General features: G+C 38.9%; 1 protein-coding gene across 1 annotated transcript in view; it reads left to right on the top strand.

Annotated features, from left to right (window-relative positions):
* The window catches only part of LOC104264962 (dynein axonemal heavy chain 5-like), a 183,951-nt gene that overhangs the window by 62,017 nt on the left and 98,254 nt on the right, over positions 1-23,680 (top strand). The window contains exons 40-45 of the mRNA XM_059835976.1: positions 1,151-1,323; positions 5,061-5,239; positions 13,231-13,418; positions 14,620-14,814; positions 21,966-22,100; positions 23,125-23,314. Coding sequence (XP_059691959.1) covers positions 1,151-1,323; positions 5,061-5,239; positions 13,231-13,418; positions 14,620-14,814; positions 21,966-22,100; positions 23,125-23,314 — 1,060 coding nt within the window. The remainder of the gene's footprint in view (positions 1-1,150; positions 1,324-5,060; positions 5,240-13,230; positions 13,419-14,619; positions 14,815-21,965; positions 22,101-23,124; positions 23,315-23,680) is intronic.

Here is a 23,680-nt window from a genome sequence, read left to right on the forward strand (position 1 = left end):
CAGCGAGGCTCCATATATTTGAAAAGGGTAGCAACAATAACCAGAACAGATATTTTAATTTTTTTTATAATTGAGTTGTATCAGACTTCCTTTAGATAAGTATATTAAATACATGAAACTATAATTATAAAAATGGAGGTAAAATAACTTTCAAAAAGCTGCATGATGCAAAGGTCAGTAATTCAATACTGCATTGTTTAATTTATGCATATATGTTAGAAAAAGTTAAGTGTATGTGTAAAGAAAGATGGAAAATCATAAAGAAAAATACTGAAAGTTAGAAAGAAAACTGCCAGCCTCTAAGATAGGCATGGGGTTTTATCCTCTGCCTGTAATTTTAAATTTATTTTCATAAATATTTTCTTAATTGAACATTTCATTATCAGTTAATTTAATGTAATATTATAATAAAATTAAATCACAGAAAATTGGTTACATTTAAAGGGTCTGTATGTGAAATAAAAAACCAGGGACAAGTCCAAAACTGGGGAAAGAATTCTTAATTGTTACATGTAATATTATCCTTTTCTCTCAAAATGTTCTATTCCCTGCTAAACACGTCCTTTTGTGATTCAGAGAAAGTAGAGGGAAGTGGCTGAGAATCTAGAACCTCCTCTTCACCTTAGACCATGTCTGCAAGGCTGATAACCAGGACTGCATATTCTGTAAGAGGCCGGTGGTGTTGAGATCAAGTGTCAAAAATAATAAATCAAGATCTATTAATCTGCCACAAATCTAAATACATGTGGCAAGTTTGTACTGAAAAATACATCCCAAATAAACAAACACATAGACGTGTATACAATATGTTCAAGTGTTGTCCACGATTTAGTATGTCTGTGAGTCATGGCACCAGTTACCGTGCAGTGTAAACAGTATTGTTACTTAGTTTTCCATCACTGTTTTTCAATATCTCTGTAAGACATAATTCATAATCTCTATACAGAGGGAAATCAAAGCAGTCAAAAAGTTCAGAGCGTGCCATAGACAGGTTTGAAAAGATAATTCAGGATGTCTTGACTCCTGACAGATTCTGTGCTGGTTCTTCCAGCTCTTGAAGTCACAGTAGACTTTTTTTCTGTATGGAATTTAATATGAATTTGTAATAATCTTTCATTTCTGTATTAATGATTTTCCTTTTCCATTATAGGTCCGTATGAACATTAAATCTCCGTCTGATTTTGAATGGCAAAAACAGTCTCGATTTTATTTTTTTGAAGACTTGGATAAATGCATTATCCAAATCACTGATGTAGAGTTCACCTACTGCAATGAATACTTAGGGTGTACAGACAGGCTTGTTATAACTCCCTTAACTGACAGGTACTTATAGAAATACTTCAGTGCATAGTACTGGAGCTAAGTCTTAATTCCTTTGACTAAATTCCTTTAACTTTCCTGAGTCAGATTTTTTACTTTGGTTGCACTGTAGTGCTGCAATATCGACAGTGAACAGCAGAGGCCAGTGCTTATATATTCAGCTAGTGAAAGCAGGCACCCCTAGGAGGGGTCTTGAATTCTCTTTGAGTGTTTGCTTGAGCTATATGTGCTGTGGCAGGCATTGAAAAACTTACTTGTGATCAAGACAAATATAGCTGAATGCCATACGCTTCACCAGCCTAACCAGAATGCATCTGAAAAACAATATATTGCTGCTTTCAGTAAGCTAGTAGTTGCATGAGAATTTGGGATTATGGCAAGTGATTCTTTTGAACTCACCCTAGAGGAAAAAGCAGTAACGTGAGGCATAGCATTGAATAACTAGTGTCAATATGGTTTTAAGCAAGGCCTATGGAGAATTACAGGACTACAGACACAGAAAAAGCTCTGAGGGCAAAACATGGCTTGCACAGGCGTACTGTTTGCTGGGTAAAAAACTGGCTACGTGGCCAGGTCCAAAGAGTTGTGGTGAATGGATTTAAATCCAGTTAGTGGCCGGTCACCCCCAGGGCTCAGTATTGGGGCTGGTCTTGTTTAATATCTTTATCAATGATCTGGATGTGGAGATCGAGTGCACCCTCAGTACATTTGCAGACAATACCAGGTTGGGTGGGAGTGTTGATCTGCTTGAGTGTAGGAAGTCTCTGCAGAGGGATCTGGACAGGATGGATTAACTGTATGAGGTTCAACAAGGCCAAGTGCCGAGTCCTACACTTGGGTCACAACAACCCCATACAACGGTCCAGGCTTGGATATGAGTGGCTGGAAAGCTGCTCTGCAGAAAAGGACCTGGGGGTGCTGGTTGACAGCCGGCTGAGTATGAGCCAGCAGTGTGCCCAGGTGGCCAAGAAGGCCAACAGCATCCTGGCCTGTATCAGAAACAGTGTGGCCAGCAGGAGTAGGGAGGTGATCGTGCCCCTGTACTCGACGCTGGTGAGGCTGCATCTCGAATCCTGTGTTCAGTTTTGAGCGCCTCACTACAAGAAAGACATTGAGGTGCTGGAGCGTGTCCAGAGAAGAGCAACGAAGCTGGTGAGGGGTCTGGAGCACAAGTGTTATGAGGAGCAGCTGAGGGAACTGGGGTTGTTTAGCCTGGAGAAGAGGAGGCTGAGGGGAGACCTTATTGCTTTCTACAGCGTCCTGGAAGGAGGTTGTAGAGAGGTGGGTTTCGGTCTCTTCTCTCAAGTAGCAAGTGATAGGATGAGAGGAAATGGCCTCAAGTTATGCCAGGGGAGGTTTAGATTGGATATTAGGAAAAAGTTCTTCACCAAAAGGGTTATCAAACACTGGAACAGGCTGCACAGGGAAGTGGTTGAGTCACCATCCCTGGAGGTCTTTGAAAGAGGTGTGGATGTGGCACTTAGGGACATGGTTTAGTGGTGGACTTGGCAGTGTTAGGTTAATGGTTGGACTCGATCTTAAAGGTCTTTTCGAACCTAAATGATGCTGTGATTCTGTAAGGAGAACTTTTAGTTGCTGGAGTGTTAGTTATACAGCACAGTGCAAACTCCACTAAATGCATATTTTCCTAAAGTACTTGGTAGTGCTTCAGCTAGGCAAGAGGCAGATGTATTTGCTATGCCAGAGCTTGTTCTTTTAAGTGTGGATAGGAATGTCTAAATGCTGTGCATGTTCAGTCATTTGTTGTATGAAGAATGACTGCAGGCTGTTGAATTATTGTTGGAATTGTCTTTGCACTTTCTGTGCTACTAGGTCTTATTTACTAGTGAAATTTCAGACTTTTGCCAATTTCCGAACCAAAATTATGCCCAGTGATCTATTTAAAAGAACCAAACCCCTATGCTTGGATACCTGGCTTTTAATATGTAACACACATCTGCCAAATTCTGTTATGTACCCTAATATTCCTATGCTAGATAGAGATCTGTTTGCAGCAGTAAACATGGAGTTTAGTGGGTATGGCAGCACTACCACACAGACAATGTTTTTGCCCACCTGGAGAGACAGTATCAAGAAAATGTTGTAATTCAAAATTTGTTCACAGAATTAAAATGCAGCCTAATTGGTTAGGGATTGATTCGAGGCGCTATGTCACACAAAATATTGAAAACTAGCACAGGGTGATGTTATTGAAGAAAATAAGTCTTTTGAATGAGTTTAAGCAATAATAATAACAACAAAAAAGAGCAGAGGAATCTGTCTTTGGGCAAACCTAGAAGAACCAAACAGAGCTGCAGGGATTGGTGGCTATCCACTGTCATATATTGAAAGAGTATTTGAAGCAGAGATGTTTTCTAGTGTTGGCATGGGAAACTTACATACCTAAGCAATGTTGTATAAGAACAGATTTTATTCCCCTTATAGGCTTTTTCCATTTTAATATTTTTAATATTGCTGTATGAACTTGTTATGAGCTTCTGACGATTTTCAGGTAATGCTATCTTTGCTTCCCATTAATCAACTTAGAGTCAAGTGCTGTTTGGCTAATGATTTTGTGTGCAGAAAGATTCCCGAAGCAAATGATAAATACACACTGGTGGTAGTACATTACATTAAGATAATAGGACTGAAATTGAGTGCTCCTAAACATCATGTCAGACACAGACCTTGTCATGGCAGATACAAAAAATGAAATGCAAGTTCTATTTAGGACTTGTACTATGTATACAGTTTGTCCTTACCTCATTTTCAGTAGCAGAATTTTTAGGAGTGTCTGTGTTAGCTGAGTGCCTGTTAACTGATTACTGAGTAATAAGGTGATAAAGCATTATTACTGCTATTATATTAGAATGTGTACTGTATTATTTTATAGGAAGTTATACTAGCTAGCATCATTTGGGTTTTTTCCATGCCCATTTTCTCTCCCCAGATATATCATAAAGCTATTGAGTTTCACAGTGTTAAAATGGGCTTAACTGGGATTTTGGAGTGCTGTAGGTTAGAACAACAGTCTTCCTACAGCTTTCAGTAGTCTCCACACCATGGGGGAAGGCTGAGACTTAAACCTGAGTGTGTCAACCCCGGATGGAGGCTGAAGCAGAAGATGGTCCTAGGATTCATGGATCCTTCCTCTTCTTTCTCCATTGTCCATTACAATCTTCCCTCTTGTCTATTCTCCTCCTGGAACTCAAAAACCTCATGTGACTCACAGCACTGCTCTGTTTTGGCATGCTTGTAGGGAAATGGCAAGAATAGGAGCTGCTTCCAGCCTCTGTGTCTTCCTGTTACCAGATGAGAGAGCCCATCTTGTGTGCTCTGGGGAGAGAGTAGGAGGATGGGAGAAAAGGCAGAAACCCAGTGGGTCTGGGTGCTGCAGAATGAGGCTGAGTCATGGAGGGAGGGGGTATGATTAGTGTGAGAAAAGCACAATACTGCAGTATTTTGGTATTCAGCATTCAGAACTGGCTTGTGCGTTTCCTGGGCTGTTGCAGTCATCGCTGTGCTGGATGCATGCTTTTCTGCACGTGGAGCAAAGGTGGTACCTGGTAACTCAGCTTCATGGTGTGCAAAAGGGGTGACTGAGGACTTACTACATGGAAGCACACCCATTTCTGCCCCCTTGCCAAGCTCTGTATAATACAACTGCTGTGGTTACATTAACGGACTTCAAGTAATTAATAGCAGAAAAAGATTAATAGAACTCTTTGTTCTGTCTCTAGGTGTTACATCACTCTGGCACAGGCCCTGGGCATGAGTATGGGTGGTGCACCAGCAGGACCTGCAGGGACAGGGAAAACAGAGACAACTAAAGACATGGGCAAATGCCTGGGAAAGTATGTTGTTGTTTTCAATTGTTCAGACCAAATGGACTACAGAGGACTTGGCCGTATCTATAAAGGTAAGAAATAATCTGTTTTGTTCATTTTAGAGTCACAGGTTTTTGTCTCTTCACTAGTGAGTTAGCAATGATTAGTAGGGTATTTTCTTCTCTGTTTCCTCTTATTTCCAGATGCTCATCAACTTTTCCTGATACTTGATTATTTCTCCTTGTTTTTTCCTTTTTTCTTCCTGCATGCCTTCCAGGTTTTTTTTATATTCTTGGAGGGTCTTTCCTATCTATGTCTGCTTTTCCTTTTCCCTTTTAATCCTTTCCACTTATTTTCTTTATGCCTCTACCCATCCCAAGGGGGAGGATATTTAGCCGTCCCTTGCCATTTTTGTGTCAAGCAAGACAAACAAATACAAAGCTCAATGATGATGTACAAAGCAGGGAAACATGGAAAGTGGTGCAGTGTCTTATTTTGAACTCTAGAACTTCTTTGAAACCAGGAAAATGCCATAGTGGTCAAACTCTGATAACTTTTCATGATAAACAGAGCTTTGAAGTCAGTTTTGCAAACAGTGATCAGGTGATCCAATATCTGTGGACTCCATTATGTCTATTTTCGTGTATATAGCTACTCTTGGTTATATGGACTGGCAGATCACAGATCACAGAACGCCAGTCTTAAATCTAACAAGGTGTCATAAACATAATTTTCACTCTTGTGATATCTCCTGAAGGTTAAAATATAACTTGGAAATAATTTCTAGTTTTAATTAAGAAGCCAGCAAAGCTGGCCAAGACTTTAATAGAAGTAACTTTTGTCTTTGGCTTCTTATTTAAGAGTTTATCCAATTAAGAGTATCCAATTAAGCTTTGTAGTGGAGATAGAAAGCCTGAAAGGTATGCCAGGTTTGGATTAAAGTGATTTTGTATTTAATTTGAAAAGATTTTCTGCATTTCTCTCTTATTTCTTCTGTGGTCTTACTGGGTTTGTTTGTGATAGCAGTACTTGTACTGACTTCACTGGGCTACTGTTCTTCCTCCTAATCCTTTTGTTCTTTTACAGATATTTTTAGGCCTCATTAACTTGTTAACTTTCTTTAATGGCCATATCAAAAAGAGGGAAATGGGAAGAAGTAGAGCAGAGAAAGAAGTGAAAAAATGATTTAACCACTTTGACAAGTTTTTCTAATCATGACTCAGAAGTTTCATAGCTGTCTGTGCATTCTGCAGAGTGCCTCGCTTCTCACTAATTGAACACACTAGCTCCATTTATAAGAACGTGAAAATAGATAAGAAACATTTCCATTCTTGCTTTCTTCACCTCAGCCAGCCTCCATCCCCTGTTCCTCTGAGCCATGACAGAAGAGATACACGGAGCTTTGAAAAGGCACTGGTGTCTTTTAGCTTCTCTCTCCCTCTCTGAGGCATGCTCATGTCTATTGCCTTCCCTCCCAGTGGGGTTTACCCTAGCTGGAGCTGCAGTAAGGGGCCAGCCTGGAGCAAGCAGGATAGCTGGAGAAAACAGTCAAGGAGACAGTGCTACAAAAAGAGAGGATAAAGTGCTCCCTGCTAGAGCAGCCCTATAATCTCCATACCAGGAATCTGAGGTAATAAATATGAAAGCAGCGGACGGTAGAGCTAGTGACCATTCTTAGCTCTTGTGAGATTTTAATCCCCAGCACTGAACTGGTCCCATGAAGAGCCCACTCTTCTGTCTAGTTCTGCTAATGCCAGAAGAATGGAAAGTTTGATCACAGTCTTCATTTAAAGCATTAGGCAGTCTTTTAGCTAGTTTTCTAGCTTTAGCTTTAGCTTTGGTCTTTTTAGGTGAATGCAGGCATTCACTGCCTTGGAGGAGGTTGAAACTGGATCAATGCTACTATAAGCAGTGAGAGCAGAAGACAGGTTTCATACTATCCCATTAAATTACGCTGGGATGTGTGTTAAACTTTCATAGAAGCTGATGACTTCTGTACTGAATATATTGCATTATTGTAGTCCTCACCTGAGGTAAATACTGTGTTTATAACCAAGGCCAGATCTTCACATATCAAGAGAGAAGATAGTTACCTAGTGACCAGGAGCTGTGGAAAGCTGCTCATTTATGTATTACCAAACAAACAGAGGAACATTTCTAAGCTAGAAACTGAACTAGCTGTGCATGTGAATACCTTCAGACAAGGTCACAAATTTCTCAAAACACCTCTTGTAACCTGCAGATCTTTTGGCCAACTTCTAGTTGCATGTCTTTTATTGTGTGTGCAGACTTTCAGTGTCCCAAGTTTATTTTACTTGTTGGTAATAAGCAGAAGAGGGCTGGGACCAGCTTGCTGTCTGACTAAGCATGAAAACGCTCATAACGCCAAGTGCAATCATCTACTGGGTCTCTGCCGTGCCTGCAGTCATCAGTCTGGAGCGGGGATGTCAGCCTTTGTTTCTCCTTGTAATGGGTCTGCCTTTGATCTCACCAAGTTACTGTCTTTTTCCTCTTTGCTCGTTCTGTGACAATGTTTATATCTCCTTTTCCTGACTCCTTGGTGATTTCGCTTCTTTGCATTAAACTGTTACTGACTTATGTCAACCCACACATCTAGCCTTTGTATCCTTGCTTTGTTTCTGCCTTCTTATGCTGAGCACTTTGGTAACTTATCCTTTCTCATTTCAGATTGAAGCAATAGGGATAACTGCAGTTTGTCATTGCTTTCTTTTACTAAAACTGTGCACAATTTCTTTGTCTAAGAACATGAGCTGAGTTTTAGGGCTCAGCTTTCTTTGTGTGTTGTTTTTCCATAAGCTGACCATTTTTCATGTAGTATTGTCATCATATGCAACAAAAGCTAAGTAATACTGTGTAATGTGTCCTTGTTATCTGGCTGCCTCATTTAATGGCATGCTGGTATTCAATATGAGTTAGAAAAGATGCTTATAGAACTCAACAAATTGTTGCTCAGGCGACCATGATGCCTATGACTGCTTACCTCAGTCAATTTGCTAGTGGGATGGTGGCTTAATTCTCAGAGGATTTGCCTGGGGAAAAAATAATAGATCCAGCTGAACAGAGCATGAATAGGGTGATTTTTTTTCAGCATTCATCAGACTGTTGTGTGTTTGGGAGGAAAACTAAGATTCTCTTCTTACATAAGTCATTGAGGTTTTCATTTGTGAAGGGCACCAGTTGCTATGGACTTATTTTCACAACTTAGAAGGGCCTGGCTTGGAATCACAATTTTTATGTTGAAACATCTTTAAAATATCCGGTATTTCTTGAAGAGTGGGTACACTGAAGTCGGGGAAGGAAATGAGCTCTTTTTGGTTTAATAGGAGGAGCAAAGTGAGTTTAGAGAAAGATTCTTTAATGCATATGAGACCTTTAATGGAAAAGAAGGACAGTTCTTCACAGCTGTAGAAGCGCTTTCATGCAGACTGATAAGAAAGTTCTCATGAAACATACTACATATTTTAATGCACACATTGAGAAATTCTTCAGAATTCCACATGTCTCCGATAGGCTTTGTACTCCATCACCAGTGTTTCCTCTTCCAAACTTTTCACTTCATCTGGTGCTGTGGATCAAGTTATCAGATATTAGCAGATTTAGCAGTGAGGAGAAAAAGGGGGTGTGGACGTGGTGTTGTCATGTCTGCAGCCATGTTTCCAGATTTTTTCTGTAAGGACAGTAAATTAGATCTTCAGAATAAAGAAATAGAAAAATATAGTATAGTATAGTATAGTATAATATAATATAATATAATATAATATAATATAATATACGTAACAATATATTGTATACTATAAAATTATAATTTAAAGTTCTCCTGGTTGGCTCAGAGCTCAGGTCTGTCTCCCTGTTTCTCTGTCTTCCTGTCTCCTTTGTTTTCCTGTGCAACTCCAGCTATTCATAGGCAGATGGTCTAGTCAAGACGTCCAAGGGCTGGACTTTCATCTTTGATAGCTTTGGTTTTGAAATTTGAACCAAAAAGTAGGTTCAGATATAACTGGTCATCTGAGTTGGACCAGAGCTAACACATGAAAGTACTGGGGAAGGAAGTGAGAAGGTGAATTTTCAAGTTTTCTATTGTATCAAATTCAGTGTTAAAATTGCCCAGGAATAGCAAATCAGGGGTACTTCATCACTGTTACTGAAAAGTGTTGGTGAATACCCTTTAGGAAATCTTTTGTCTGTGGTTGTTTGTAGATGAGTATAAAAGTCATGTTTGCTTTGATTCTGTTTTCTATAGCTACAGTCAAACAACTCCAGTCTTACCTGAGGCACCTTTTTGTGATTTGATATTTAATGCAAAATTTCATGTAAGATTTTATATTTGTCTTAATTCGGAAGGTGAATAAGTGAGCATGGAGTTCTGTAAATGCTTTCAAGACCAATGAGTACCTTGCAGCTTACTGCTTCTGGGCTGCACTTTGGCTACCCTGAATTCTCTTTTAGTGAAATTTGCTTTGAATTATGTCACTGTAATTGTACCCCTGTGTAAACTCTTAAGAGATGTATTATTTCAATACAAAAGGGAGTTTATAGCTGCTTTGTCATGATTACTTGCTGCACTGTCACACTATTTTCAGCCAGACCCAGGACCCAGGACCAGCACATAGGATATTATCGCCTGGCCTGTTGGGTCACCTGGCAAGACAGGGCTTGTCAAAGCAGCCTGCAACATTCTTTGGGGGGGGGCCCTCATACCTGTACTGGTGACTGTGGCCACAGTGTAGCATTCAAGGGTCAGGCCACCCAGCTGTGTATAGATCGTATGGTCACTGACATGGAAAGGGACATGGCACTGGATTGCAGATGCATTTTGAAGCCTTTCTGAGGCGGGGAGCAGCTATGCTGTGTGATTCTTGTATCATGTGAGGACCAGGTTTGTAGGATATCTGTACTGATTGGGGGTGGGGGTAGTGTTACATTTCTTAGACATAGTTAAAGATCTCTTTAGTCCTGTCCTTTATTTTCTGCGTTTACTCCATTTCTGTATTTGATTACCATACTATGTTCTGTGTGGGGACAGAAATTAATGCACAGTATGACAGTGCACAACAAAATTACATTGTCTTTAAGCTGTTATGCAGCTGCCAGTTTGCTTGCTGTGCCTTTGCTTGTGTGGGTGTAAGCATGTGTGTGTATTTTCTATCCTTTTTCTTTTTAAACACCACCAGAATGAAATAATTTTGCAAGAATTCAATTTATTCAAAGCTGTGGAATATTGACCTTGCCTGAAGAGTCAGATTTCCTAACTCCATGCAGCAGGTGGCATTACAGAACTAGTGATTTTTTTTTTTTCCTTTCCCAAGGAAAAATTGTTTGGTTAGAACTGAACCTCACCGTTCTATAGAGAAAGTAATTTCAAAACCCTTTAATATACACATAGTAAGTGTAAGAGACAATATTATATGGAACAAAGTCTCTTCGTTAAAAAATATCCAGCTTTAGGGCTTTTCCTTGTTGTATCCCAAAGAGTAGACATTGATGTTTAATAAACAAAGTAGAAAACTCCCTTTTTTTTGTTGTTTTAGAACGGATCCTAGTAGTCATATAACACATGTAACAAAAGGGGCCAAACGCATTTGAAAAATCTCTGCAAGAATTTTTCATCAGGGAGCAGCAAGAATGGGGCAGCTCCACGAGCGAAGACAAGCCAGGAGCCAAGGGTGACCACCACACAGGCAGGGGCAGGGACTTCGCTGTCCAGGGCATAGTCCCATAGTGCCTGAGCAGGGCAGGTTGGTGACAGCTTGTTCCATCAGCTGTCCAGTGACCCTGAGACAAGGTGAAATAACAAGCTGGCTCCAGGGTCCATCTAGGAAGTTCAGCCAGAAACAGAAGGAGGCAGGGCTGGAGGTCAGATTATGGATAGTTCTGGGGTCCTCCAGGAAGTTCAGTCAGCAAGTCAGGATAACAAGCGATAGGGCTGTGCATAGCTCAGGCAAAGGCTGAAGACTCAGACCTTCCTGAGCTGAAATGGAGCTCCTGGACTGGAGGACAGAGAGTATGCCACAGGTAAGGCCAGTCAGGGCAAGTAAGGCCTATTGGTGCATCCAAGGTCCTGATACCTCATACAAGAGGGAGAACATTAGTTAAAGGACTTGCTGCCACACCAGTGAAGTCAAGGAACATTCTTCATTTGTTTTTAAAGACAGTAGGATTAACCCTTTCATGTTTTAAATTTGGTACCTATCTATAGAATTACTTTAATCTTTGCTTCATTATGGCATTGTGGTATTTGTATATACTCCATTTGCTTTTAAATTTATAATTAAGTCCATGTGACATTTTATTCTCTTCAAATTCTTTTCTTTTGGAGCATATTTTTCCATACAATATCACAGAAATTAGATAGAAACAGTTTATGAAAAAGATTACTCTACATATGGAATTGAACTGAATTTAATGGGATATCTGCAGTATTGCCCTGGCTGAATCAAAACTTAAGGAACCAGTTTTGGCTGTACTACCACTGGTTTTCATGTGGTGTGACTCCACTAATTTTGTTGATGAGTTCTTCCAAAATTACATGTGTAAAAAAGACCAATCAATGCAACAATATTGCACTTCTTTAAGTGGTTAATAGGCATGAAAATAGGTAAAAAAATGAATGTAAGAATTTTTTTTTTTCCCCTCTCTGCAAAAACTGACAAGTATTGATTTGGCTATGGTAGCTGATCGCAGTAGAAGATGGGACAGACTAGAAGAGGGGCAGAGAAGAAACATAAAAGGGGCCTCAGGGGGATATGGAGTAAGATTAGAGTTCCTAGAGAACATCTTAAAGAGCAAGAGAAGATCAGACAAGGAACAGTAGAAGGAAGAGAAGGAGGATAATATGAGCAGAACAGGCCAGAGCAAAGACAAGAGAAGAGAAAACAAAACAAAGTGAAAAAGTAGGTATTAATAGTATTATTATTGATTTTTGAATATTTTCTCTTCCATTAGCTTAAGTGTCTTAAGGAATTAACATTACAAATAAACAGTCCCTTGATTTATTTTACCAGTGCTATAGGCAATGCCATATAAAGTATGGGGATTTGGGGTAGCTCTGGGCATAGTTGTACAACATTGCAAACACACAAATGCCTTTTCTTGGATATGTGCTTTATTTCTGCATTTAGCACTGCCTTCTAACGGCTTAAGACAAACTGAGCTCCACTAGTCCAATGGAATGAATTAAGCCCCTCTGAACATTTCTTTGTAGCACCAGTTAAACTACTAATCCAGGTCTTTGCTGGACCCAGGCAGTAGGAAATACTAGTCCAGAGTGGGCTTTGGGAAGGGAGGAGATGGCATCCATGAAATTCCCACGTAGACTTACTAGCCTTTGACTCTTGTGAAATGGACATGGAATAGCAAAGGGTTATGTAGCTTTCCCACTGCTGCTCTGGAAAGCTGCCACTGTAGACTCTCCTATTTAAATCCTTCTAACATGATACAGAAGAAGGGGGTATTGACTCTCCCAAAAGACCTTCATTTCATGATGTTTATGGATACTAATGTCTGTCTAGAACTCCATGGCCTGTTCCAAATAACAGTTGTAAGTGTGACATCAGGTTCCTCTCTCTCGAACAGCAGGTTGCTATTCTTCAACAATTTTTGACCTATGAATTAGTTGTTATAAAATGCTACAATGCTTCTGTCACAAATGTAGTGATTTGTGAATTTGATTCTGTGCTTTTCATTTAGGTAGCTGTCTCTCAAGCTCATCTTTGACAATTTCACCTCCTGCATAGATGAGTTTCCATGCTGTATGCATGTTTATGCTACTAGGTGCTATATGCAGTATTATTGAATACTTTCTACATTATGGTTGCTGTAAGAGTGTAGGATTCTTTATAAAGAAGTTTGTATATCTTTCTTCCAAGGGGTGATTCTTTTTCTGGATGTCATTAAAGCACAGCCCAATTTATTTTGAGTTTTTACTTCTCATTTTACTCTGTGTTCTTACTCTCTGTTCTTCTCATGTTACATTAAGTTGTATAGAACATGCTATATTTTATGTATAAATTATTCTTGTTTGATCTGATATTTTAACAAAATATTTTTCATTTTGCTTTTTTAGGTTTAGCCCAGTCAGGTGCATGGGGTTGCTTTGATGAATTTAACCGCATTGAACTTCCAGTTTTATCAGTAGCTGCTCAGCAGATATATATCGTACTTCAGTGTAAGAAAACTAAGAAACCTCAGTTCATTTTCACTGATGGTGATGTTGTTGACATGGACAGAGAATTTGGTATATTTCTCACTATGGTATGTGTGTGTATATATGTGTAAATGGCATCATTGTGAAAAATCTTATTTCATTTCACATTGAAATTTCCCTGTTGTAATCATTGGAACTGTCTGTTAGAAAATAGTGAATACAATCTGAACAATAATTTGGTCGAATAATAATGATGATATTTTCTCTTACTCATATTTTTAAGTGGAACTTAAGAATTGAGGTATGGAATTATCATTAACTATATAATATAAGGGCTTTTTTAGTTGAATATTGGACAGATTGAGACTAAACCCAACCATCTCATATTTTTAGTCAAAGTCTGTCAAAATAAAACAGAAGTAATTGACCACTGCAAGGACTACTGTAGTTGGTCTGGTCAGTATTTCACCACCTGTGAAGAACTTTTGACCACAATCCTTCTATATGACAGCATGAAGGAAACCACCCTCACTCTGGTTCACTGGCCTCCCGAAGATTTATCTTTGGTGCCTGTGGACTGCTTCTAGCAGTGCAGGAGGCAAAGCAGCAGGAAAGCATAAGAATACCTTGAAAGCCTCTTTGTATCTTCCCTCCTTATCTGTAGGCTACATACCCATAACTCAAAATGGAAGCATTTGTCTTTATTTTAAGGTTTCCTACCTTTGAAAAGGTGTTAATGTTATCACTTGAATTTGAAAAAGAGGACAAATTAGTGGCATATAAAGGCCAGCCGGAAGCCAGTTTGGAAACATCTGGAAAAGTTTAAAAAGTTATCACTGCATAGCCAACAACTACTGTTCTCACAACTGAGCCATGCAGTAGTCACATGAATGACTTAGACATTTTCAGTGAAAGGTCAGATCCGTTTATTTAAATTATATTCAGTAATGGCTTGCACTGCTTGACTGATTTTGCACTGAAATGGTCTGGAAATGCTCACAAGGGACAGTAACCTCCAGCACTGGAACACTATCAAGACCCTGAGGAACTAACCATTTAAAACAGCTCTAACAAGATCTGTAAGTGGTTGTCTGTCTATGTCTGTGTGTCTTGGGCTTGTGATACCACATACTTCATGAACTGCAGTATTTAGGCAACTGTGTAGTGATGTGTAATTGTGACATGCTCGAGTTACCTTTTGTAATCTGGCATGTGCTCCTGTGTTTGCGAAATAATTATCAGGAAAGATAAACCTTTCTATCATGCTTTCACTATACAATATTTTATTTTATATTTGGCATTTTTCAGAACCCCGGTTATGCAGGACGACAGGAACTTCCAGAAAATCTGAAGATTCAGTTTCGCACAGTTGCTATGATGGTGCCTGACCGTAGCATTATTATGCGAGTCAAGCTGGCAAGTGCTGGTTTCCGGGACAACCAGGTCCTTAGTCGAAAATTCTATACACTCTACAAACTCTGTGAAGAGCAGTTATCTAAACAGGTAAAATAAATATTTGTCCAACTGTAAGCTGTCACTGGAAGGGTATGTAGAGAATATACTTTCCTAGAATATATAATTATTTTTACACTCATGAACCTATCCATTTTTTAGGGTTTTCAGTTTCAAGTTCTAGAAACAGAGTCTGAAATCATCACATTGTTTTTATTTTTCACACTAATTTGTGTAGTAAAGGAAGTTTGATTTGTGATTTTTAATCAGAGTGCAGTTATTGGAGAAGTTTTGAGGAATGGTGTATATTTGTAGAGGACACATTTTTCAGTCTCCTCACTTGAGGCTAGATCTATTGGAGAAGCAGTGTAAGAATTGTAAATAACTGAAGAGTGCCTAGAATACACTGTCTTGCTGAGTGCTACCAGAAAAGTGCTGTTCTGTTTGGTATGGGGTATTTAAGTAGAAACAAAGGATAAAGCTGCTTCTAAGAACAGAACTAGTTGTTGCCTTTTGAATGCCCTGCGCTGGCTGTCCACTAGAGGATCTCAAAGAGAAATCATATGAACGGTAGGTAAGTTGCAGCTCAAATGCCTGCTTTGGTTGGGTGCTAATGAACCTGGGCATATTGACTACATTCTCCATTATATTATTGCAGTTCTATATCACATATTTGTTAGTGACTATGTTGAGTTCCATGTAGAAATCTTGGACTACACCAGAATAAGATAATGGTGCGTCATATTGCCCTCATTATTTCAGAGTTAAAACAAAAAAGCACAGATATGTATTTTCTCTTCCATTCTCCATACCTCCATAATTTCACTCTCAATATGTATAACCAAACTGGATTCCAATTTTAATTTCTCTCAGGTTTCTTTTTCTGAGGGAGTTTTACTCACCAGCTTTATGTTGTAGACTGGCTTCCAAAGGGTCATATTTGCTACTGGCTTCCCTGTAATATTGCCCAGGGTGTCTCCATTAGCCTTCAAATGCATTTTTAGGCAATCTGAATCACCCTGTATTGATCTAGCATCACTGGTGTTAGTCCATTTGTTGCCATCCAACCTACTCTCTCAGTCCTGTCATCTGCTTGCATTTTGTATTTACCAGGCTTATAGGCTGCATTTGTCAGAGGATCATTTTCCAAGAGCTCTCTTTTAAGTGGCATTTGTGGACATTGTTTAGGAAAATTTGTGTACGCACAGTTTCAGCAGTTAGCAACACAGCTTGTCTCCAGAGTACTGAATATGGATCTCTCTTTTCCCTCAGGCTTGGCTTCAGTAGGATTAAATTTTCTCATTGCCTCAGTTTGTGTGGTCATTTTTGTCCTGGACATGATTCTTTCCTTCACTGTGGAAGAGACATTTAAGCAGGCATCAGAAACTCGTCCATCTACCTCTGCAAAACTGCTTTGCTTGCTTTGTGTTGTCACGGGTGTTGGAACTGTTTCACTCCTGGGCAGAATACTTAAAAATAACACACACACTGAAACAAAACTTAACTGTGTAAAAAACTTATTTTGACTATCTTAATGGTGTACAATGGTGTACGTGACCATTGCTGCATCTGCACAAAGAGTTTCTAAGTGTAGTTTGGTGTAGCAGAAACTGCCCAGGAGTCTCTGAGACAGCAAGATTCTCCACTCAGCATGTTAATCAACATATTGAAGCATATAAGTAGTGCTTATCAGTTGGCCTAGGGATTGTAGGAACTGCCTGGAGGACTCTGTGGAACTTTCTGAAATTTTCTTCTGGAGAAGTCCTATACCAATTAGTCAAATGCTTTGTTGTGAAGGCATGTAGCTCACTTACCTTGTCTCAGGTCAGTCCTTTGTCTCATCTATGCTGATGCTAGCAAGGGAGTTCCTTGCTATTAATTAATGGAAATTAATGACCAAATGCTCTGGGTGTCCACATGGGCACAGCCCTCACACCCAGCTACATCACAATTATATATTTAAATTTTATGCATATATCTCACTTATAACTTAAATTCCATAATTCTTCCTATACAAGCCATGATGTCTGTGGGGAACAGTCTTCCATGTGTATTTATCATTTCTTCAGGACCCTCTAACATTTCTCCAGTATCCATCAGAGAAGCCAGCTATGCTGATCTTTGCTCCTAGCAGTTTACATTGAGGATTGTGATTCTATACTCTGTAATATGAGCCAGGAAGCATACCTTTCTGCAAACCCATGGTAGTATGCTAGTTTGTCCTGCCTGTGCCTGTCAGCAGCCCTTTGGACAGTCCTGCTTTTGTATAAATCCATTATATACAATTATAAAATCAGAGAAGAACTGAGTTTGGAAGGGACCTCTGGAGGTCAATAAGTCCTATATCTCTGCTCAAAGGGGGATCAAATAGAGCACGTGGCTCAGCATCTTGTCTAGGTGAGCTTTGAATATGTCCAAGGATGGAAACTGCACAGCCTCTCTGGTCAAGCTGTTGAAGTGTCTGACCACCCTGTCTAGTCACCATTTTGTCTGCGAGGATGTTATTGGAGACAGTGTTGAAATCTCCTGGAATGCCTCTGCCCTGCTGTGTTGCCCTTCCAGCAGATATTGGGGTGGGTCAAGCCCCCAGTGAGGACCAGGGCTTGCAAAGATGAGGCTAATTCCAGTTGGTGGAAGAAAGTTTCATCAGTTTCTTCCTCATCAGGAAGTTTGCAGCAGACATCTGCCACAATGTTGATCAGCCCTCTAATCCTAACCCAAATGTTCTCAACTGGCTCATCAGCCATCCTAAGGCAAAGCATTCCCACTCTCTTTCTCTTTAAAGGGCAGCTCCCCATCCGGCCCTCCTGGCTTGTCCTTCCTTAAGAACCTGTATCCATCCATTGCAGCACTCCAGTCTTGTAAGCTGTCACAGCACATTTCTGTCATCCTAGTTAGACTGTAGCCCTGTAACTGCACACAGAGTTCTATTTTTTCATGTTTTGCTCCCATGCTGCATGAATTAGTGAACAGGCACTTCAAATTGGCACCTACTTGTGCTGGTTACCCAAGAAAAATGTGAGAGCTTCTGCCATGATGCTGTCTTCTTGGCCCTTCCTTATCTGCATAGATACACTTGAGATGGGCCACTTTCCACACTGTTTTGTTATTCCTGAGGTCTCCCTTGTGCACCTCAGACTGCATCTTTTGCTTTTCAATTGGATCCACCACTTCCTCACTTGAATGTGAGTTATCTTCCTCCAGCATCATTTATAGTTAGTTGTAGTAGTAATGGGATATTTTGAAAGACTTGCTGAAGTTCCTTGTGAAGTTTGTTGTAGGTTGAGAAATACATCTGATGCAATATGTGATTATATGTAGAGAGAGATCTAATTAGTTCATCTGATTAGATATGGGAGTCCCATGAACTGGAGATATTTCTAAGAGTACAGTGGGACACAAATGGCTTCTGTATAGCCAGAAAACTAGAACTATAAAGTACAGGCAGGCTTTCTTAGAGGCATATTAATCTGTTTTCCCAGTGGAACTTATTTATCTAAATTTTTAGTGGTAAATCTTAAATTTGAAGTAAGTACTGCTCGGTATCTGGGCAGTTGACTGGAAAGAACATGGTCACATAAAGAATCAATGCAATAGGAAATGGCAGAACATAGCCTCTTTTCAGCAAATGCTATATAAATCCACAGAAGAAAATAACAACAAACAAGCATTCACCAGCTGAACTTACCTCCCACAAAATCTAAAAGGAATTTGCCAGAAGGAATACATGAAGTCCTCCAGACATTTTACACACACAAACGCAGACCCTGTAGAAAGAGGAACTCTGACTCACAAATAGCCAAAGGCACCCGATTGACTATCATCTCCTTCAGTAAGGAAAAACATACAAAAGTAAAAGAATAGTCCTTAGCAAATGTAGGTAGCCCAAGGTGTCCACAGGCCTGTGAAACAGTTATTCTGATAGAGCCCCCAAAGCTGAATTATTTGCCTTTGTTATAGGACTTCTAGCCAAAGTTCCCTACTGCCTCCTTCCACAGAGCCTCACTGAGATTAGGGAAAACCATAGAAACTGCAAAGAAAAACCTAACAAAACTTGAAAGCAAATGAGGCCATAATCCCTTTTTGAGGATCATCTGTTTAAGGTGCTTTCATATGGAGAAAACCACTGGTACCTCTTTTTTCATTTCCCCACAATAGCAAACTATGCTTCTAGTGTTGAGATTTCTATTTGCAGATTTTTAATTCTTCCTTACTAGAGCATCAGCTATACCACTGAAGTCCATTTTACCCAAGTGCAATCTTTTGCCTGCTGTTAAAAGATGTAGCAAATAAATAGCTCATAATCCACATTTGCCAGTAAATTCTAGCTGTTCTGTGCCATTCCTGAAAGGCAAAGCAGTTTTAAAACTAGCAGACTGATTAAGGAAAATAAATGATGGTCGCTTTGAACCACCTGTCATGTAGGTCAGTTGGAATGCACCAGAAAACCTGTCTTTAAAAGTCATTTTAGCTTATTTTAAATTTTCTAATAGGTATGACAGTATATCTTCAAATTTAACAAAGTTGTCACTACTGTAGAATCATAGACTCATGTAAGTTGGAAAGGACCTTCAGAGGTCACCTTATCCAACTTCTACCTCAACACAAGTCATTTTAGAGCAGGTTGCTAAGGCACTTGTTGAGGTTTTAATATCTCCAAGGATGGAGATATTTAGTCTGTCTGGGCACCTTTTCTGTGTTTGACCATTCTCATTGTGAAGAATCTTTTCCTTATGCAAACCGTTGCAATTTCCCCTGTTGCAAATTTTGACCATTGTCTCTTTTCCTCTCACTTGGTCATCCTTTGCTGGACTCATTCCAGTATGTCAGTGCTGGTCATCTAGCGTGGAGAAAAAGAAATATATCAGCCCTTGTCATGATTCTGGATATTTCACTACGACATATCATTTACTAAATGATATCGGACTTTGTCATCAACATATAATCTGCCTTCCAAACTTCACATGAAGTTGTTTATCTTTTTGTCTTAATGTTTCCATCTGCAAATGAGATTTCCTGGCAGTACCTGGCTGAATATTCATATCTAACTTTTTCAACTGGTAACAACTTGGCACCTGATTCAATAATAGAAAATGAGGCTGGACGGAGCCTTGAGGGGTCTTCCATTTACCTTTCTGGAGGAACAATAATTCTTAGCTAAATAATTTGCTATAAATGTTTGTGACTCTCCTTAACATTTTCCGTTGACAGATAGCCTGCAGTTTCCCAGGCAATCTGTTCCAAAGTTTCATTTTCCTTACACAAAGTTTTCTCTAAAAGTTAACTTGAATCTCCCTTGCTGTGATTAAGTACATTACTTCTTTTCCTTTCTATTCCTTCTGTCTTCCTCTTTGAAGGTATTTTTTGCATGTTGAAGAATTTTATCGTAACTTATCCTACATATTTGCTCTTCCTACTTCTACAGTAGGTTTTGTTTTACTTCTTCCTGATATAGCATGTTTTCTAGTCAACTGATAAATTTGATTTCTTTTCTAAGTTCTCTTCAGTGGGGTTCATCTTCAAGTGTGGAATCCAGCTTTTGGTCACAGTACAGAAGTGCCAACTGCAAGGGAAATATCTTTTTAACTGTCCTAAAAAGGACACTTCTGTTTTTATTGCCCACTATAATTGTAGCTATGTCATTGGGGAGCTTGTGACCTCAGTCTAATGTCAGATATTTTTCTGCAAAGCTTTCTGCACCTTACTTGTTTCTCAACTGAATGAAGAAGTGGTTGGATATTTCCATCTGTGCAGTATTTTGCACTTGTCTTTATTTCATTGCGTCATACATAGATAATTTATTGAATTTCTCTTGGTAATTTTGAACTCTAGTTGTGGTCTAGTTCACCAGCTTGGTATCATCTGCAAACCTAATCAATGTTATTTCTTGCTGAAAATTATGGGTTGTACTCAATGTATTGTTCCAATTTGTCAGCCTGGGAAATAGGGGTGGGGCCTGTGGGGGGAACGTGTTGTTTTAATTTTGTCTTTGTTTCTCACCATCCAAATATATTCTAATTGGCCATAAATTAACTAATATTCCCCAAGTTAAGTCTGTTTTGCCTATGATGGTAATTGGTTGGTGATCTCTCTGTCTTTATATCAACACATGAGCTTTCTTTTCATCTTCTTTTCTCCCTCTGTTCTGTTGAGCAGGGGGAGTGAAAGAGTGGCTGGGCGGGCATCTGGAAGCTGGCCAAGGTCAATGCACAGCAGATAATGTAAAAAGAGTCTATGCACTTGATCTCAAAAACATTTCTGATCAATCAGAGGGAGCAGATATTCTCCGAATATGAGAATATTTTTATTATCTCCTTCCATGTCTGTCTTTACCACTCAGTTTTCCAAGCAGCTGGTAGTAGTGGAGACTATAATTTAAAATCTTTACCCTGATAGCTTTCCTTGTAGGATTTGCATCAACAGTCAAAGAGGAAACACATTACAGAACGTTCACATATATTTTCAAATCTATGTTAACTAAGACAGAATTGTATGTGCAGGTGCAAGTGCTAAAATTAAGTCAATAAGTCTGTATGGTTCTGCAAATATGCAGCTGCGCCTGTAGTGAAAGGGAAGATATTCCAGCCCATACCTGCTTTAGTCCAAAACTGGTTAGATACACCTCTAGGATGCACTTGGCTGTTGGAAGTAAATCCTGTTCTGAATCAAGTTGTTATGAAACCTACCACAGAGCAGAAAGTCATTAAGTACAGGATAGGATAGGCTTACATATAACAAATTGTATCTGAATAATTTCAGTATGTTTCTTTATATCAGCAAAAGATTGGCCCTTTTAGTCATGAATCCCAGTACCATATATCAAGATAACAACAGTCCTTGTGCGAGCAGAAAACAGAGGGCAGTCTGAAGACCTGTGGTTTGCTGTTTGTGTATCTGGCAAATAATAAATTCAGGAAAATGACAGAAGATGCAGCTCTGTTACAGATGACTTGTAAAAGTGGTAGTCTACCACCAAAAGGGACGCTTGGCAGGTATGAACATACAACACTGGAAAATATCTTCAGGATACGATAGCAACAGAACTGGACGTTTAGTTGAGAAGATGAAGAGCTGTGAAATTAATCATATTCAAAAATTCAGTGGCAGAGTTATTTATTAAATGAGTTTAGTTTTCAGTCCTCTCTTGATTTTAAAATCTTTCATTTTTTGTGGTACCAATTGCGTTTATGCATTATTTCAAGGTTCACTACGACTTTGGGCTTAGAAATATCCTGTCTGTTTTAAGAACACTTGGAGCAGTGAAAAGATCTAATCCTAAAGAACCAGAGAAAACTGTAGTAATGAGAGTTCTGCGGGACATGAACCTCTCCAAACTGGTACTGTAACACTGGTGATTTTCCCAAAAAGAGTACTTTGTTTGCATTTTTAAGTGTATTTATTATGCACTTTGAAAAGCTCTTTTTCTTCAGCAGTTAGATATATTATTCTGGAGTTTTTAATATGGTCTATCAGTGAGCAGAGAATCAGAATACAGTTACAGTGTGAGCACTATTTGCCTTTTGAAGAGAGGCAAACACATCAGAAGCCTTAGCTGAAAAAATCATTGGAAATATCATCAGATCCTAGGGGACCTAATCTGGTCCTCTAATTGGCTCTTGCTTTTGTCTTCTTTCTGCCCTGTCTTAGGAGACAGAGGAAGAATACATTGTATTAACTTTTAATAATGTCATTAAAGATCCTTCTTAATGCAGAATTTCAATTTAAACACTTCTTGGGAGTCTGTTGCCTTTTCAGAACATCATAAGAATTGCAATGAGTGAGGTAATTGGAAGCAGCTAACGCCTACTTGTATAGTTTAATCTCTTTCAATATTACTATTTAAAGTATTCATGTTTCTTTTTATTGCTGTAATTGAAAGGTTGTAGCACCTCTAGACTCTGTGTATTTACCTTGGGAACCAGTTTTGTGATGGAAACAATTACTCAGCTAATGATGTTAATCTATTCAGCGCATTGGTACATGCATTCAAACCTATAGGCATGCTTCAGTGATTTAGAGAAGGAGAAAAATCATAAAAAATCCAAGGCAAAATACAATTTGAATAAATCTTGCTGGCTTATGTAACAAATTAAGAAACATGTGTGTATATATTGAAGAAAACTGTATTAAGATGTTAACATTTTTATAAGCTTTAAGTATTTAATTTAGAAATTACTACTTGTGATTGCGTTGTATGAAATTCACTTAATAAAACTGATTCATAATTATAATATTTGCTTTGGAAAAGATAAGGTTTTCTACTGCCATCTTTTAAATGGCATATTCTTGAAGATTGTTTATAGCTGTAATAATAATTTCAATGAATAAATAATGTATTTCCCCCTACTTTATCCTTGACAGGTGGATGAAGATGAACCTTTATTTATGAGTCTCATTAATGACCTATTCCCTGGAATTACTCTGGATAAAGCTGGGTATCCTGAACTACAGTCAGCCATCCAGAAGCAGGCAGAGAAAGCAGGGCTTATTCATCATCCACCATGGATAGTTAAACTCATTCAGCTGTATGAAACTCAGCGAGTACGACATGGTTAGCATCCTAGATGAGGTTTTGAGTCTGCATAAAAGCAATAGATTTTTATATTATCTGCTACAGAACGCAGATTATTTTCACGAAAAATTTATTTCAAAATTGAACAGATGTCATTTTTAAAGCCTATGTGGATATTTTGCTAGGAAACTGTTATGATTCTTTTTTGGTGTGCAATGCACGCATACTGAGATTTTAGCTTTGTTGTGTTACATTTTTATGGGAAATGTAAGTGTGGCCTTCAGTGACTGAAATTACTATGGAATAAATTAAAATGTAGAGTATATATTAAAATTCAGAAACAGCTGATTTTGTTAAGTGTTCTATAAACAATTGTTGCCCTCAGACCAGTTCAGTCATGAAGCT

This window comes from Gavia stellata, chromosome 3, assembly GCF_030936135.1.
Source record: "Gavia stellata isolate bGavSte3 chromosome 3, bGavSte3.hap2, whole genome shotgun sequence".
NCBI classification, from domain to species: Eukaryota; Metazoa; Chordata; class Aves; order Gaviiformes; family Gaviidae; genus Gavia; species Gavia stellata.